At 46.4% G+C, this 14,895-nt stretch overlaps 1 protein-coding gene across 1 annotated transcript; it reads right to left on the bottom strand.

Moving 5' to 3' along the window:
- Window positions 1-336: 336 nt before the first annotated feature.
- Window positions 337-14,895, bottom strand: LOC144101226 (dermonecrotic toxin SPH-like). Its single transcript, XM_077634302.1, has 5 exons — window positions 14,664-14,895; window positions 13,181-13,312; window positions 8,422-8,541; window positions 7,739-7,976; window positions 337-711 (listed from the first exon to the last, which is right to left on the bottom strand). The coding sequence occupies exons 1-5, from the start codon at window positions 14,857-14,859 to the stop codon at window positions 477-479; spliced, it is 921 nt and encodes a 306-aa protein (XP_077490428.1). The 5' UTR covers window positions 14,860-14,895; the 3' UTR covers window positions 337-476.

Raw genomic sequence — 14,895 nt, 5'->3', positions numbered from 1 at the left:
GCGCGAGATGCCAAAGAGGCCAAAGTTTCCCCAGCACGCGCAAGAGAACGCTCGGGGCCTTGGCCAGGGCTGGACGCTGCCGCCGCCGCTCCGCTGCGGTCGCCTCTTCGTCAGCCCTGAATAAATGTGGCCGCGGTCGCTTTCCTGGGCGACCTCCAGAAACGGTTCAGGAAACTCCTTTTTCCATTCACTGTGCTCAATAAACAAGGCGCTTTCTATATATTATGACACCTGTCTGCTACATTTCAAAAGTCAGTGACACGCGCAAACACAAGTTCAGCCTATAGACTACGCCGTCAATCGAGAAAATGCGCTCAGAACATTTTCACCATCAACTCTGTTCACTGTAAAAATACGTTTATTATCCTTAGTGACTCGAAGCCGCGTTGGTTCTCAAACTTGGCCAACCACGCAGTAGTGCGTATTATTTCCTCATTTTGATCACGGAATAGTTTCGTCAAGCAAGGCCTCGCTCACTAAAATAACCGCGCAAGAAAGCTGAAGGCGTCATCAAACGCAGAGCCTAGGTCCTCGTCTTTCAGGTGGTCGAAGTCATCGGTGGATAGTCTTGGCAGGGGTGTCGAGCTTACGAAGGGAATCCAGGGGTTGTCCGAAACGTTAGCGGGACGCAGAGTGTCCTTGAACTCGTCTTCTTGCATGATCACGGCCATGCGTTCAGGTTTGTTGGTTATGATGCCATCCACTCCCCTCCTGCAAATAAACAGTGAAGAATAACGCTTGCAGTTTCATTCACTTTCGCGGAATGTCTCATGCAGGATGGAGCGGTCGCGGCGCGAGAAAATCCGGCGAGGAGGCACGGAGAGGATAAAAGAAGTGAGCAGCAGTAGAAGGTCCCGCTATGGCCGCGACGCAGCTGAAAGCACTTACAATCAGTAGAGTACCGACAACTCCTCTCTTTCACTGATCCTACCTCAGCTTCCCTCACCCGCAAGCCCGGCTTGACGCGGCGCCATCTGCAAGATGCACCGTAGCAGTTGACAGCCCTGACGGAGGCTGACGGCCCGTTAGTTGCAGGCCAGCACAGTCAATAATAATAATAATTGGTTTTTGCGGAAAGCAAATGACACAGAATCTGTCTGATATATCGTTGGACACCTGAACCGCGCCGTAAGAGAAAGGGTAAAGGAGAGAGTGAAAGAACAGAGGAAGAAAAAGGTGCCCGTAGTGGAGGGCTCCGGAATAATTTCGACCACCTGGGGATATTTAACGTGCACTGGCATCGCACAGCACACGGGCGTCTTTGCGTTTTTCCTCCATAAAAACGCAGCCGCCGCGGTCGGGTTCGAAACCGGGAACTCCGGATCAGTAGCCGAGCGCACTAACCACTGAGCCACCGCGGCGGGTGCCCAGCACAGTTTTTCACTGTAGAGTTATGCTTCTACATTAAATTATGGACGCCCGCATGTCGGCTGTATTTTGTCCTAGAAGGATTTTTTGCCTTAGCAAAATTAGAAATGATTCCTTTTGCTTCAATTCATCAACAAAACAACTTTTCACTACTGCCCCGTATCTGGCAGCCTAATTGCACCGATGAAAAAAGTCGTAAGTCACACTGCGCAAACGCTTTGGAAATACAATTTTTTTATGATAGCTGCCTTGCTTGTAAGCGTAACTCGAACAATTACGCTCACCGGAGACAAAAAGTTGTCATTCACAGCTTATTTACATATCTTTTCATAGCGACTTAGAAGTTTTTTTACGCACACTGCTTCTTTCTCAGCGCCCTCCTTCACTAAACAATTATTTGAGCTTTAGCACACTATCCATTACTAGAAGTTCACATAGCCTGAACCTCACCCCTTTCTTTTGCCGCACTGAGGCGTTCAAACAGAGCTTCTTCCTCAAAAATCTTGACCTCACTTCAACATCAAAAAGAATTTGCGGACCTCACTCAACCTCAACCTTTTCAGTTGAGGTTGGGGCCTCCTTAGACGCCCTCACCTCACTTTTCCTCAGGACACTAATGACCTCACTCAACATCACCTCAACGTCGAAAATTGTGAGTTTGAGGTCTGCTGCTCGACCTCAGAAAACAAATGAAAAACAAAACAAAAAGCGATTAAGAAGTTTTTCAGTTAGAAACGATTCTGAGAATCCTGAGAAACAGAAAAGCCAAAATTATGATGGTATTATTTAATAACGTGTGTACAGACGCTATTGATATGCACGCAATAGGAGAAGCTTACAATCTGGGATGAACCCTGAGAGAGTATATGGCCTGCGGGCAGGGGTGTCCCATACGCGGTTACCACCAGTACGTCGGTGAGTACTTTATATGTGTCAATATTTGGCAGTCTGCTTCGTGTATACTTGTTCGTATTGAAAGTCTCTCGTTCATACACGCACGAACCGGCGATTCACAAACACAGACCGTCTACGCCATCTACAAGAAATTGGGAGGAGGGGGGGTATTCGCGATACTCTTATCAGGCTTGAGAATAGTTACCGAATATAAAGAAACTGGTCGTCGATGTACTTTCAATGCGACGGTTATGCAGACGCATATGAGTATATTTCGATCTTCTAGCTCTATCCGGCATAGCGAGAATGCTCTTTTCAGTCCTCCGTATGTTGCCTTCGAAAACACTTAGCAAGCTGCGACTGTAGTGCACCAAAAGAGGCACGTTGTATTTATGTCTGTGTAGAAGCGAGCGGCTTTTATTATTGCGAAAGCATTAGATGGCTCACATTTAAGGTTTTTCTCTTAAAAAGTGCCCGCTTGAAACGGCACTATAGGACGTCACCAGCCGACGAGTCACGCGACGAAGATGGTGACGTCACACAATTAATTAGTGCTTATTAATATAATTAGGTAAAGCTAAGAAAACTTTGTATAATTAGCGATGCCTTTATATGAGTGTGATGTCATACCAGGCCACGTGACAGCTATGTATTGTGCCATCAAAGCTAGTGACGTGACGATGCTGTAATAAGACATCACTCCTACTCTCGTGACAACGATGTAATTTCTCGTCATACCAGGCCCCCATCCACCACTCTTCCACCCCCAATTCAACATCCATATGGATCCCACATTATTTCACATGCGCGCATGACGCAATACAGAGTGCCGACAACCCGGTCCACATTAATGACATTCGGATTGTCCAGCAGGTAAACGCGCCAATTCTCATGTATAACATCCTGCAAAGATCATGCAAAGACACATGCCTTTGACTCTCGAGATGATGGCGATGATGATGATGCTAACAGTGTATCCTTATGAGCCCGGGGAAGTCTGATATACCGCTACCAAATTAAAAGTTTCCAGAATATTGGTTAAATATTGTACATTACCCAGCAACCAAAGACAATAATTGTGCCGGAAAATAGGAATACCTGCAGCTAATCTTTAAGGATGATGATGCTGATGTTCCTGGGAGGTCAAGACCCTCCCCCGTTTCCGCCACTTCCCTCCATGTGGCGATGGTAATGGTTTCGAAATCATAGGAATTCTTCGATGACCCGGTGATCCCGCGGCATTTTGAAAGAAAGGGCTAGATTACGTCTTCGAACACTGAGCCAAGTATTAAAATCACACAGGTTAAAACAACTGGCCTAGAGTGGGAAGCGTGAACCGCTCTCTCTGTCACGAGCACAATGGCTCTCCGCTAAAATTTCCGCGCAGCGAAATAATTTTCCGAGCACCCCCCCCCCCCCCCTACACACACACACACCCACACCGGGGAAACAAAACTGCCTAAATACTCATACTCCTCAACATAATTCAGGGTACCATTTCGTCAACCAGTCCGAGACGAGCTGCTTTAAGTCAATCACTTGTTTTCCTTCAGAACTGAACTGATCACGGTACGCCAGCATGCTCTACGTTTTTTTACCCGCGAGCACCGCGCGAGCATTCTGTGAAGCCGTTTAAAGTGAACGATTGGTATCTGCAAAATAGTTAAAGGAAAGATAACGTGTAGTGCCTGGTCGTCTATAAGGCAGGCCGCCAAAATAACTGATCCCATACGAGAAAAGAAAAAAAAAAATGATTAGAAACGTAGGAACAAAAATTGCACACTAAAAACAGAAGCGAACAGTGTGCCCCATTAAACGTCATATTAGAAGGTTTGACCGAGCGACTCAGCAGCACTGTGCGAGCATGTAATCAGTTATATTCACACATCATCAATAAAAAAAAAGGAAAGGAATCAGCTACCACATCACCATACATTCAGTAATGTTTTGCATTTTTTCGCCGCTCTAACGCCGCTATGCTGGCGCGTTCGCCTTGTTTCGGTGTTTCGGCATAATAAGCGAATTTCCGAGAAGGAACAAGGAACCGGAGACCATATGAGGGGTTAGTCGGAAGGATAAAAAATTGAAATTATATTTGCATCTTCTTGCATTACGGAACAGGAATATAAAGAATAAGTGTGAGATTCGAAAGGGGAACTCACCGATCAAAAGCTTCGACTGTGTTATACAGTATTTTCTGGCATTCCTGCTTCTTTAATGCAAATCAGCAGGTGTCCTTGTTAGGAACAGCCTGAATCGCATCCTCTCGCCTGGGCTGACTACTCCAGTTTCTGTTAAGTCAGCTTATAATGTACAGCAGGATCCCCTTTATTCGACTGCAAGGGAAGAGCCGCCACGTCAGCGCCTACAACGAGCATGAACAAGAAGCAGTCTTGCTAGGGGCCATCCGCGCTGCGACGAATTTATTGCTGCTTGTTGGACTGAATTTGTTTGTTCGCGGCATCAAACAAAGCTACTACGGGTCAACGTGAGTTACGTGCTTTGCGCGCTCCTGGGAGTTTGATCCTACCGGCGCGCAGGCAACTACGGGTGTTACGCCAGCGGGGCAAGGGGAGGGAGAGTGGCGTGCTGTGATAGCCGCACTCCTTCCAGGAAGACCAGAGGGGTGGGTGCCCCTATCGGCTCGGGTTGCAGACATTACGGCGCAGCACCGAAAGAGCGGACTGCGGCATCCGGTTGTCTAGAAGGGAAACCGAACACTAAGCCTCATTGCATGAACACTGCGGTGATGCGCTGCAACTCCGCTTCAAGAGCAGACTGCGGCAGCCGGTTGTCTAGACAGGGGAAACGGAACACCAAGCGTCATTGCGGTGATGCGCTGCAACTCCGCTTCGGCAGTGGCACTCGCCGGAGTAAGACGTGGCAACTGCAAAAAGTCTCGACCTCAAAATTTCGACCTCACTGAATGGCGACCTCACTCAACCTCAAACTCACGCGTGAGGTTAAGTCTGATTTTCTGACCTCACTCACAAAATTCTGAGACGTCGCCGACCTCACGTCCACCTCACTTCCCGACGTGAGGTTGGGGTGATTTTGAGGTTGAAGTCGACCTCATGAAGTTGCCAACCTCGGCTTGTTAGCGATATATATTTATCTTTTCTTTGTTTTTTACACGTTTCTAATTTTCTACTCGAAGTTTTTTTCCTCTCTGTGGCCACTCCGGCTATAGCCTTATTAAGACTGCAGTATGTATGTATGAATAAATAAATAAATAAATAAATAAATAAATAAATAAATAAAGCAAGTAAGTAAATGTCATTCACTTCACATAGCATGTCATTCACTTCACATTGACATAGCATGTAATTCACAGCTTATTTACGCAGCACAGACTTCTGCTCTTGTTATCGTAGTTCATGATAAGCTGCGTAGTTGCTAAGTACTGGTGAATGTTCTTGATAAAAAAACACTCGCTGCTGCAATAATGTTGGTTTTGTGTTTCTTTATGGCTCATCGAGAGATCGATTCGTTCCTAGTTGTACTTTTGGCTTTTGTACCAACTCCGCGGTGGTCACAGATACGCGTCTGCTCGCCGCCAGTGGAAGAAAAGCAAAGCACAGGAATATCTTAAAGATCTCTCCGCTCTTCTAATTGGTTGAGAAGGCCTGTAACTTCCACAGTGCTGCCAGTTAGCGTTAAGATGAAGTACAGCCTTTCTCATTAGTCGATATTTAGTTTACTCTCTAGTTTTTCAGAAGCCACCATTAGTGCGCTACAGTAGGGTAGGGCGCGGTAAAACAAGACAAAAATTTGCGAACTTATGCCATTTTTACTCTTTTATTTCAAAACTCGAAAACGTTGTACAGTAGCCTTCCTTCGCAACTTAGTTAAGTGGTCAGCAAAATTAAGAAACTTTGAAATATCACAACTATGAATATTCATAAATTATATAAAAGTCCCATTTGTCTTTTTGTCCCGACCCACAAGGCAAAACGAGACATATTGTCAGATCCAAACAAAATCAGTTCTTGCACTCGGAGCACTTAAAGTTCAATCCATGGGGCCCTGCGCACTCTTTGTGAGCCCACTCATGACACATCGTGCATTGTATCCACACAGAACGAGGTTCTGTGTTGCTCCATAATTCTTTGCACACTAGGCACTGCCAGTGACATTTGTTGATCATTAATCGCTTCGCAGAACGTTTCCCTTTCAGTGAGATATCCTGCGACCGAACACTGCTACCAACAGTCCTTTCGTTCGATTTCCCGCTTCGTATTCTTGAGGCCATACCTGGCTCCTTGGGAGGTTTTGATGCAACTAGCTTCGCCTTGTAAGGCGATGAGGTCAAAACGGTGCTTGTTTCCGACTTCCCTCTTTTTTATTTTTCTATAGCAGGCACCGAAGAAAGAACTTGAAAAGTCGTGTCACTATGAGCGGACTCTTCATTGTCTTCGGTAGGAGTAGGCGGAGAGCAGTTAGCGCGGGATTCTTGGCGTTCACCGCAAGTCTGATGTCCCACTGTGCTTACCAATGGCGCGTCATCGAACACGGGATCATAAAGCGGCGCACGACAAAATGGGCAAACACCACACTTCCGCAATCCATTGGTTATGTTACTGGTGTTTTCTGATTGTTCAAACGCTTTGCTTACCAGCTCACCTAAATTCTCCATCGTGATGCGACTCCCAGTGTTGCTCAGCAGCCACTCCCGGCATGCGTTGTTGCAGGCAGCTTTGAAGGCTTTGATAAAGCTTACGCCAAATGGCTGTAGCTTGTGTGTTTGATCCAAGCTGCTTCTTGCAAAGAACGTATGGACCATGCGTCTCCAGTCGTTCTGCTCACCGTTGAAGGGCATCCTTAGTCACAGCGAAGGCTTTCGGAGCAGCGCTAATAGAATGTTTTCGCTGGCGCAGGCTTTCTAGAGCCTTCTTCATATAGGCCTCGCTCCATGCAGCCCTCGTCGTCTTTAGTTTGTACGTGCGGGCCATTCTAGAAGACTATACAAAAAAAAATCCTAGCTAAAGAATGCACTTTGCGCGAGCAGAGACTGCAAATGCTTTCTCCGAGCGACGAACTCTCCCGTTTTGCCCCTTCCATAGGCTCCTACTCAATCAATATTATAGTTATGAAGATTACTGCATAGGGAACTGTAACTGTTTCCACAGCTAGCAAAAGAGATGCAGTAACATCACAAATACGTACCTTGTCGCAGTAGTTTATGAATACCCTGTCGCAGAGGTCCAAAGAAACGGGACGTCCGAATTTCGCACCTTTTTTGGCGGGACAGCCACTCCACGAAAGTCGCTTCCTGAAGTGGGCACCGCAAGATTCCCGCCGTTTCTAACATACATTTAGTGGACACTTAGCGGCACCTAATAAGAAACCTGCTTAATCTGAAAGATTTTACACTAGATGTCGCTAGACGAGACATGTCTCATTTTGCCCCATGTCTCATTTTACCCCGCCCTACCCTACTTGATTAGCGTAAAGCCGTCTCCTCACCACAACGTACCTGAGCGATCTTCGGATCTCTTCTGGCATGTCTAATGTCCAGTCGTAAGCTTTTTCGACGTAGTGTTCTGGTCCGTCGGAATCCCGGTTGTCGATGACGCTCTGCAGCCTGTCAGCACTCCGTAGATACGAGAGGCAGTTCGTGATACCGTCTCCCTGCCAACGGTGGCGCTCTATCCCAAGCCTCTCGTACATGTTCCGGATGTTGTCCAGGTCGTCGTTGTTACTGACGTCAAATCCTGGACCACGAATATTTATCAGGCATCCGTATTTCACAATGGTTATTACCGTATTTCGTACCCCCAGAAAATTTCTCGCTCACAACGTCTTCGCATTCTTTCTTGTTCTTATCATGCTTTTTAGCCTGAGAGAAATATGCCGACAATCGTGTCTGTCTACTGGTGCATTTACTTCAGAATGCGAGAAGTAGTGTTATTCCATACTAATTAACACTTTCACAAGACCTGGCGCAGCATGCAATATTCTTAACGCTCGAAACGTATGGAGCCGTATCAACGCCAGGGGACTTCTTAGTATCAGAAGCGGACTCTGAGCATTTCTTCACATTCTCTTCGTGGTCATTCCCTCGGTCTTCGTTATTTTAGTTGCGTAAATGCACCTTTGCCGAATAAATATTAATCTACGAATGATTATGATGTTTCTATAACAACCAATGAACCTTACCTATCTTGTCGAGCATGGCGCTGTTGTAACGAGAAATGGTATCGATCGCTCCCTGCAGCACCTCCTGGTCAGCAACACTTGGAACCGAAAGGAGTACGTTCAGAGCCTGCGAGAAAGGTACTGCACGGAATATGCACGAACAAGCAGTTATTTCCTGGAGAGGAAGACAGAACGCTTTGTGCAATCAACAGCGCATTTACAGACTTTCGTTGTTGTTTTTTTTTTGCTGTACAAGTGTACAGCTTTTGTATGGATACTTGCTGGACACACTTCTCTTGCGCATAAAGGAAGAATTACTTTTTCTTAGTTAAACCTTTTTAGGGCAGGAGTACATGTGTTCTTGCTTCAATTGCCAGAGAACAGAAAATAGCGTCCCTACACAGTATATTTTTGAGTGCTGAATACTACCGAACAGTCAAAGAAACCATTCAGTGTGCGTTGCAAAAACACACAGAACGAGCAGTGTTCTGCGTGTTTTTGCAAGCGCGGGTGCGCAGTTCGACGAGGACCTGTTTGGCGGAGAAAAAATGTTTTAAAAATGTTTTGAGCTTTTAAGCTTTTTGCAACAGTAAAATTCCACGTAATAATTCTTTTCAACTCTTATAAATTTTCAAAAGAAAACACCTACTCGTAAGTGCTGTCTTTTGGGTGTTTTAGGCGTCACTGCAAGTGTCCCAGGTGGTTAATTTTATTCCGGAGGACGCCACGACAGTGTCACTCATAGATACATGTGCGCCATCTGATGGTTAGACACCCGATGTCTTACGCCCTACTGTAACTTCGAAATTAAAATGCGTGTTGTATTTTTGTGGGCGCTGCACAGCTGATGCAAAGGTTTGCCTCGCTTTGCCCTTAAAAAAACTTTTTTAAACAGTCTATAGAATGTCATAGACTTCTGTCTACAAAGTCTATAGACTCTAGTAGAGTCAGTTCTTGGGCTACTTGGTAATCTTGATTCACGTTCATAGTATTCCAGCGCAACGGCACATAGCCAAAGAAAAGAAGAAGGACGAACGCAGCGCTGACTTACAACTGTTTAATCAGGGACGCGCACACACAGCTTAAATACTCTTAGACCAGCGAAGCGCACACCGTAAAAGAAGAAAGATGTTGACGACCTTTTTTATTCCGTTCCGCACCAAGAACTGTTTGCTGCTGTCAAGGAATGTATTGACGATAACGGACCCGTTCAGTTTAAAATTATGTCGGGGATGACGGTAGAAAACTTTTTAGCGCTTTTAGAATTTTATTTGTGTAGTACGTTTATCGTCTTTGACAAGGAGTTTTATCTGCAAAAGAAGGGGATATGCATTGGGTCTTGTGTCGCCCCGGTTTTTTGTGATATCTTTTTAGCATGCATTGATCGCGATTTGAGCGATCATTGTAAGCAATTTAAGATTGACTGTGTTCGAAAAGTGTTTCGTTACGTAGTTGACTTTTTAATTGTTCTAGACAAACATTGTGCCATTCCCAATGAGGATACACTTATGAGTGTACTTCATCTTTTCAAAAAGCATGGAAGGGGGCTCACTTTCACGTATGAGCTCCCGGTTGAGGACCGCCTGCAGTTCTTGGATGTAAGAATTAGGTTCATGAATAAGCATGTGTGTTGGTCTTACTTGCCCAGAGCACAAAAAGAGCTATTGCCTTATAATTCAGCCCACTCAAAAATTGTGAAGAGACGGATCGCAAAACTCTGCTTAGAGTCTGCACTCCGAAAGACTTGTGTGCATGATATGCAAGATAATTTTGATAATCAATTGGCTAGGCTTCAGGCAGCCGGTTTCCCTGACTCGGTTGTTGTCGCTGTTGCAGAAGCGCTAGTGAAGAAGTTGAAGCCCGGAACTCGGAAGGAGGCAGTAACCCCTCCGCAGGCTAAAGTAAAGCCTGAAGTGATGCCCTACTTGCACAAATTATTCCATGGCCTCAGAAAGGTGGCAAACCGGCACAATGTGCCGTTGGTGTTTTCAGCCCCTCTGAAGCTTGGCCAGTTGGCCCGACGCATCACAGGTGAAAACCAAAAAGCTGGGTGTAATAAGAGGCACGGCAACCGCTTTGCGGAATGCGCCACAGGCGTTGTGTACGAAATCTCCTTGACGTGTGGCAGGTCGTACATAGGGCAAACGGGGTGTTGCGTCAGCGACCGCCTTAGGGAACACGCAAGAGACCTAAGGAATAGGGAAGGTGCTAACCTTGTCGAGCACTGCGCAACTTGCAAGGATTGCACACCGATGTTTTCGGGAGTAAGGATTCTGAGCAGAAGCAAATTAAAAACAACCCGTGAAACGATAGAGGCCTACTATATTAAAAAAGCTGGGTCAGGATGTGTCAGCGATACCTCCATCTTTTTGTATAATGCAGAAAAGGCGTTCCTTTCAAAGTTTTTGCAATAAAGACGTGATGAGATTATGTTTCCTATTTTTTTCCTTTTTGGTTGTTTTACGGTGTGCGCTTGCGCTGGTCTAAGAGTATTTAAGCTGTGTGTGCGTCTCTGATTAAACAGTTGTCAGTCAGCGCTGTGTTCGTCCTTCTTCTTTTCCGTCTTCTTTTCTTTGGCTATGTGCCGTTGCGCTGGAACACTATGAACGTGAATCTATAGACTCTCCATAGACGAATTCTAGAGAACAGTCTATAGGCAATACAAATACTATAGATAGTCTATAGGCAATCTGTAGATATATGGCCATACACGTTTAGTAGACTTTTGTCTATAGACAGTCTATAGACTATGAGCAGACAAAAATAAATATCTATAGGCAGGAAATACAGTCTATAAGAAGTGTATAGACTGTCTACAGACCATTCTTATAAGGGAGAGCTTAGCTAGCGGTCTGCAGTTTGTCCACGCGTTCCTATGCGCTGACAATGCCCCGCCTCCTCCCTTCCCCGCCTGACAGCTACAATACCGGCCGGGAAAGTGCACCCAGCCCTAGTCGCTGTCCCGGCAGCGGGCCCATTTGTGATGTTACTTTGGAGTTCAGACATTCGTTCATACCAGAAATTTTCTTCAGCGTTCCGATTTTCCCACTTTTCATATATCAAACTATATCCAAAAAATTTGTTTTGTTCTAGTTTATAAAATATTTGATTTGAAAAATAGATAGACTATGCTCATATTCGCGCCAAACCACAGAGTGGAATTTTTTTGTCACTTGCTTTCGCTTTTGCGTATATTCAGGTGTGTCACCTTCAGTCCTGATTCTGATGGCCTGTTTGCTCCGATGGGTAACAGAGCTAAATAGTTGATTTTCTAGAAATCGCGTCCAAGCAAGTGACATTCTCCCTCAGTGCTACTACTTAGTACTATCTTCATGCTTACGCGAATTTATTACGCTGCTTAAAATCTCTTTTTCTCTTCCGTGCCAAAGGTATCATAGGTATGGTGGTATTAGATGTTTGCCACACCAAAGCTCATCCCAAGCTACGAGACGCCATAGTAAAATCCTTCGAAGAGTTCCCACCACCTGGGTTTCTTCAAGGATATTCACATCGCTCAGCACACCGCCGTTTTTGCATTTCACTTAACGCGTCCGGGATTCGATCCTGCGACCTTGTATTCAGCAGCCGGATGCCATTAAACCGGGAGGTAAATGAACACTTTGAGGAGTACGCGCTAAGTGCCTGCGCGCCACTATTCGCCAGGCCTCAAGCAGGGGCACGCATCTTCATCTGTTTTGTGCTGGCTGACTGCCGTCTTCGCGCCAACGCAATATAATGCCTAATTTCACGTCCTGAAGAAAAAGTATCTGCGGCAGTTAGAGTCGGAAAAAAGACTCCGCCCGGAAGGCGCGGTTTGTTGGCGTTGGCCGGCCTGCCACTTCCGGTGCGTGTGCAGCGTGGTTAGAGCAGGCGCTGGTAACTGGCACGCAGAGTACTTGGCACCGATCGTTCGCCTTCTCGCGCCTCGGGCTTCGCGCATGCTCGTACGCCTCGGGAGGGTCCATGCAGTCGAGGCTTAAGCCACCTCCGCTTACAGAGCAGAGCTGTCATCGAAACTGCCAGTGTTTGTGTGCCTGTAATAAGATACGGGATGCCTGTTCCATGACAAGCAGTCATGACCAATTTGACTGTTTAAGAGCCTCGAAAATGTTTTCGGCGAAAGTGGTGCCGTAGTGCAGGGCTCCGGAATAATTTCGACCACCTGGAGATCTTTAACGTGCACTGACATCGCACAGCACACGGGCGCCTTAGCTTTTTTATAGAGGAAAAACGCTAAGGCGCCCGTGTGCTGTGCGATGTCAGTGCACGTTAAAGATCCCCAGGTGGTCGAAATTATTCCGGAGCCCTCCACTACGGCACCTCTTCCTTCTTTCATTCGCTCCTTTATCCCTTCCCTTACAGCGCGGTTCAGGTGTCCAACGATATATGAGACAGATAGTGCGCCATTTCCCTCCCCCCAAAAACCGATTATTATTATTATTATTATTATTATTATTAAGCATAGATCCTGAACATAACAGCTACAGCCTTATTTAAGGCTTTCTGAAATGGATCCATAAAAACGGAGTCGACAAAAGCGTCATGCAGTGGCCGCTGTAAGCTACACTTGGTGTTAATTTGAGTCAGGTTTGGCGGGGACATTTAGTTAATATGTTTGCCGCTCTCGTGAGGGAAGGAGACGCTACTACTAGAAATTCCACTTCGACTCGATGAAGGGCAAAATGTTCGGGACACATTTTCAAATGTCAACTCAGCACCGTACGCTTTGTACTTCCGGCGCTGGTTGTGACCGCACATGATTATTCTCCATGTTGCTCACCTCCTTGCCACAGATGCTGAAGGAGATTCTCCGCAATATTGATGCCGGCCCCATACTTTCGTTGCTCATCGATGTCCCCAACTTTGAGGTCCAGGAAAAGGAGTGCAAGTCTATCTGCGTATTGGCCTCCATCTGAAAAGAGCAAAAGCTTTTACATCAAGAAAGGTGGCATAGTGGGGGAACCCCTTCGTCGTTGCTTTACCGCTGTCCCCATAACAACATCTGTAGCGGAAAAGTAGTAGAACTGAAAGCACGGGAATGCTCGTTTTACTGACACAAGATTAACTCGACCAAGCAGCGCCGCGATTAGCGTGCTCGGTGGGCTAGAGAAGTTTAATGGCTCCTTTTACCAACTGCTACTCCCAGAAAAGACAAGTACGAGGCTGGAAGGAAGCTTGCACCCAGTGGAAAACCGAGTGCACTGGGGTGAACTCCCGCATCCCTGGCATACGGTGGGGATGTTGAAACCACCACACCACCGCTACATTCAAGCATGGCTCCTTTCAGAGCCAGGCTTCGCGCGGCTGCAGGTCGGTGAAGTTCCATGCACGCACCAGGCTTTTCGAGCCGTTAAGTGTATATTAATGCGTTAGTATGAGAAGGTTCTGTGCAACGAAAATGGCGACCGTCATCACGGGATATGACGCCGTCATCGAATATGACGGACTTCAGGCCAAGGTTGCTCTTCCCGATCAACCACTGGGGACAAATCATTAATTTCACTGCCACGTGCACTATGGGCACTCACGTGCGACGTGTGACGTGGTGCTAACCTTGTGACCTCATCACAGCCTGCCCACCGCAGAAGGCGGCAGTAAAATTAATGAACGGCAGGGAGGGCAGTGGCACATTGCTTAACCGCTTTGAGACTGTGCCAGGAGTGGTGCGATGACTCCCAGCGATCTATGAATGTAGAGAGCGACCAATTCCGCATATATGGGCATTAACGATATCGCGCCATACCCTTGAGACGGAACTACAACAGAATCAGCAACAACAGAAAATGTAAACGCATTCAAACGATCCACTGAGGACCGCCTAGCTAAATTGTTTTCAAGCAGAATGGCCGCCAAGAGGCAGGCGAAGGCTTGGTGGCATACTTAGTGGCCGCTGGCCTTGGTTGGATGCAACAACTCTGCGATGATCACAGCAGAAACATGCGTCCGCTTGTCCTCTGCGCAGGCAGTGCCTGCCTATTGAAACTAAATTATATCTTTAACCTAGCTTTGTGCTACGGTAATGAGTAATGAATTTTCACTCACTGCCTTGAGCACATGTATCTTTTACTTAAAGCACACTTCGAAACAAAGTTTTCTACTTCTTAAAGACAGCACCAGATTTGACTGTACGTAGCCTAGTTAAGAAAAAAAGCCCGCCATAGAAGGGACTTGATATGAAACATTCTACACTTTAAGAAGACTACTTCAGAAACGGGTTACAAAATTGTATCTCATTTAATTTACAAAAGCTGCCGCCGCCTTACCTATACTCGTGGTCATCCGGACGTACTCCAGAAAAGGCTTCACTTCCTCCTCGGCAGTGCACTCCCTTAGGCAGTCGCATGGCCAGCCGTGGAAGAGTTTGACTGCGGTGCCGTCATGGGAGAAGGTGACGTCAGCCTCGATAGCGTTTGCTCCTCCTCTCATCGCTTCGTTGAAGTCAGCAATTGAGTTCACCATGTGGGCAATGATGTACACGGGCCTCTTGCTGTAGCC

Source organism: Amblyomma americanum, chromosome 8, assembly GCF_052857255.1.
Source record: "Amblyomma americanum isolate KBUSLIRL-KWMA chromosome 8, ASM5285725v1, whole genome shotgun sequence".
Taxonomy (NCBI): Eukaryota; Metazoa; Arthropoda; class Arachnida; order Ixodida; family Ixodidae; genus Amblyomma; species Amblyomma americanum.
Note: the sequence above shows the minus strand (reverse complement) of the source record. Positions and strands in the feature narration are given on the sequence as shown.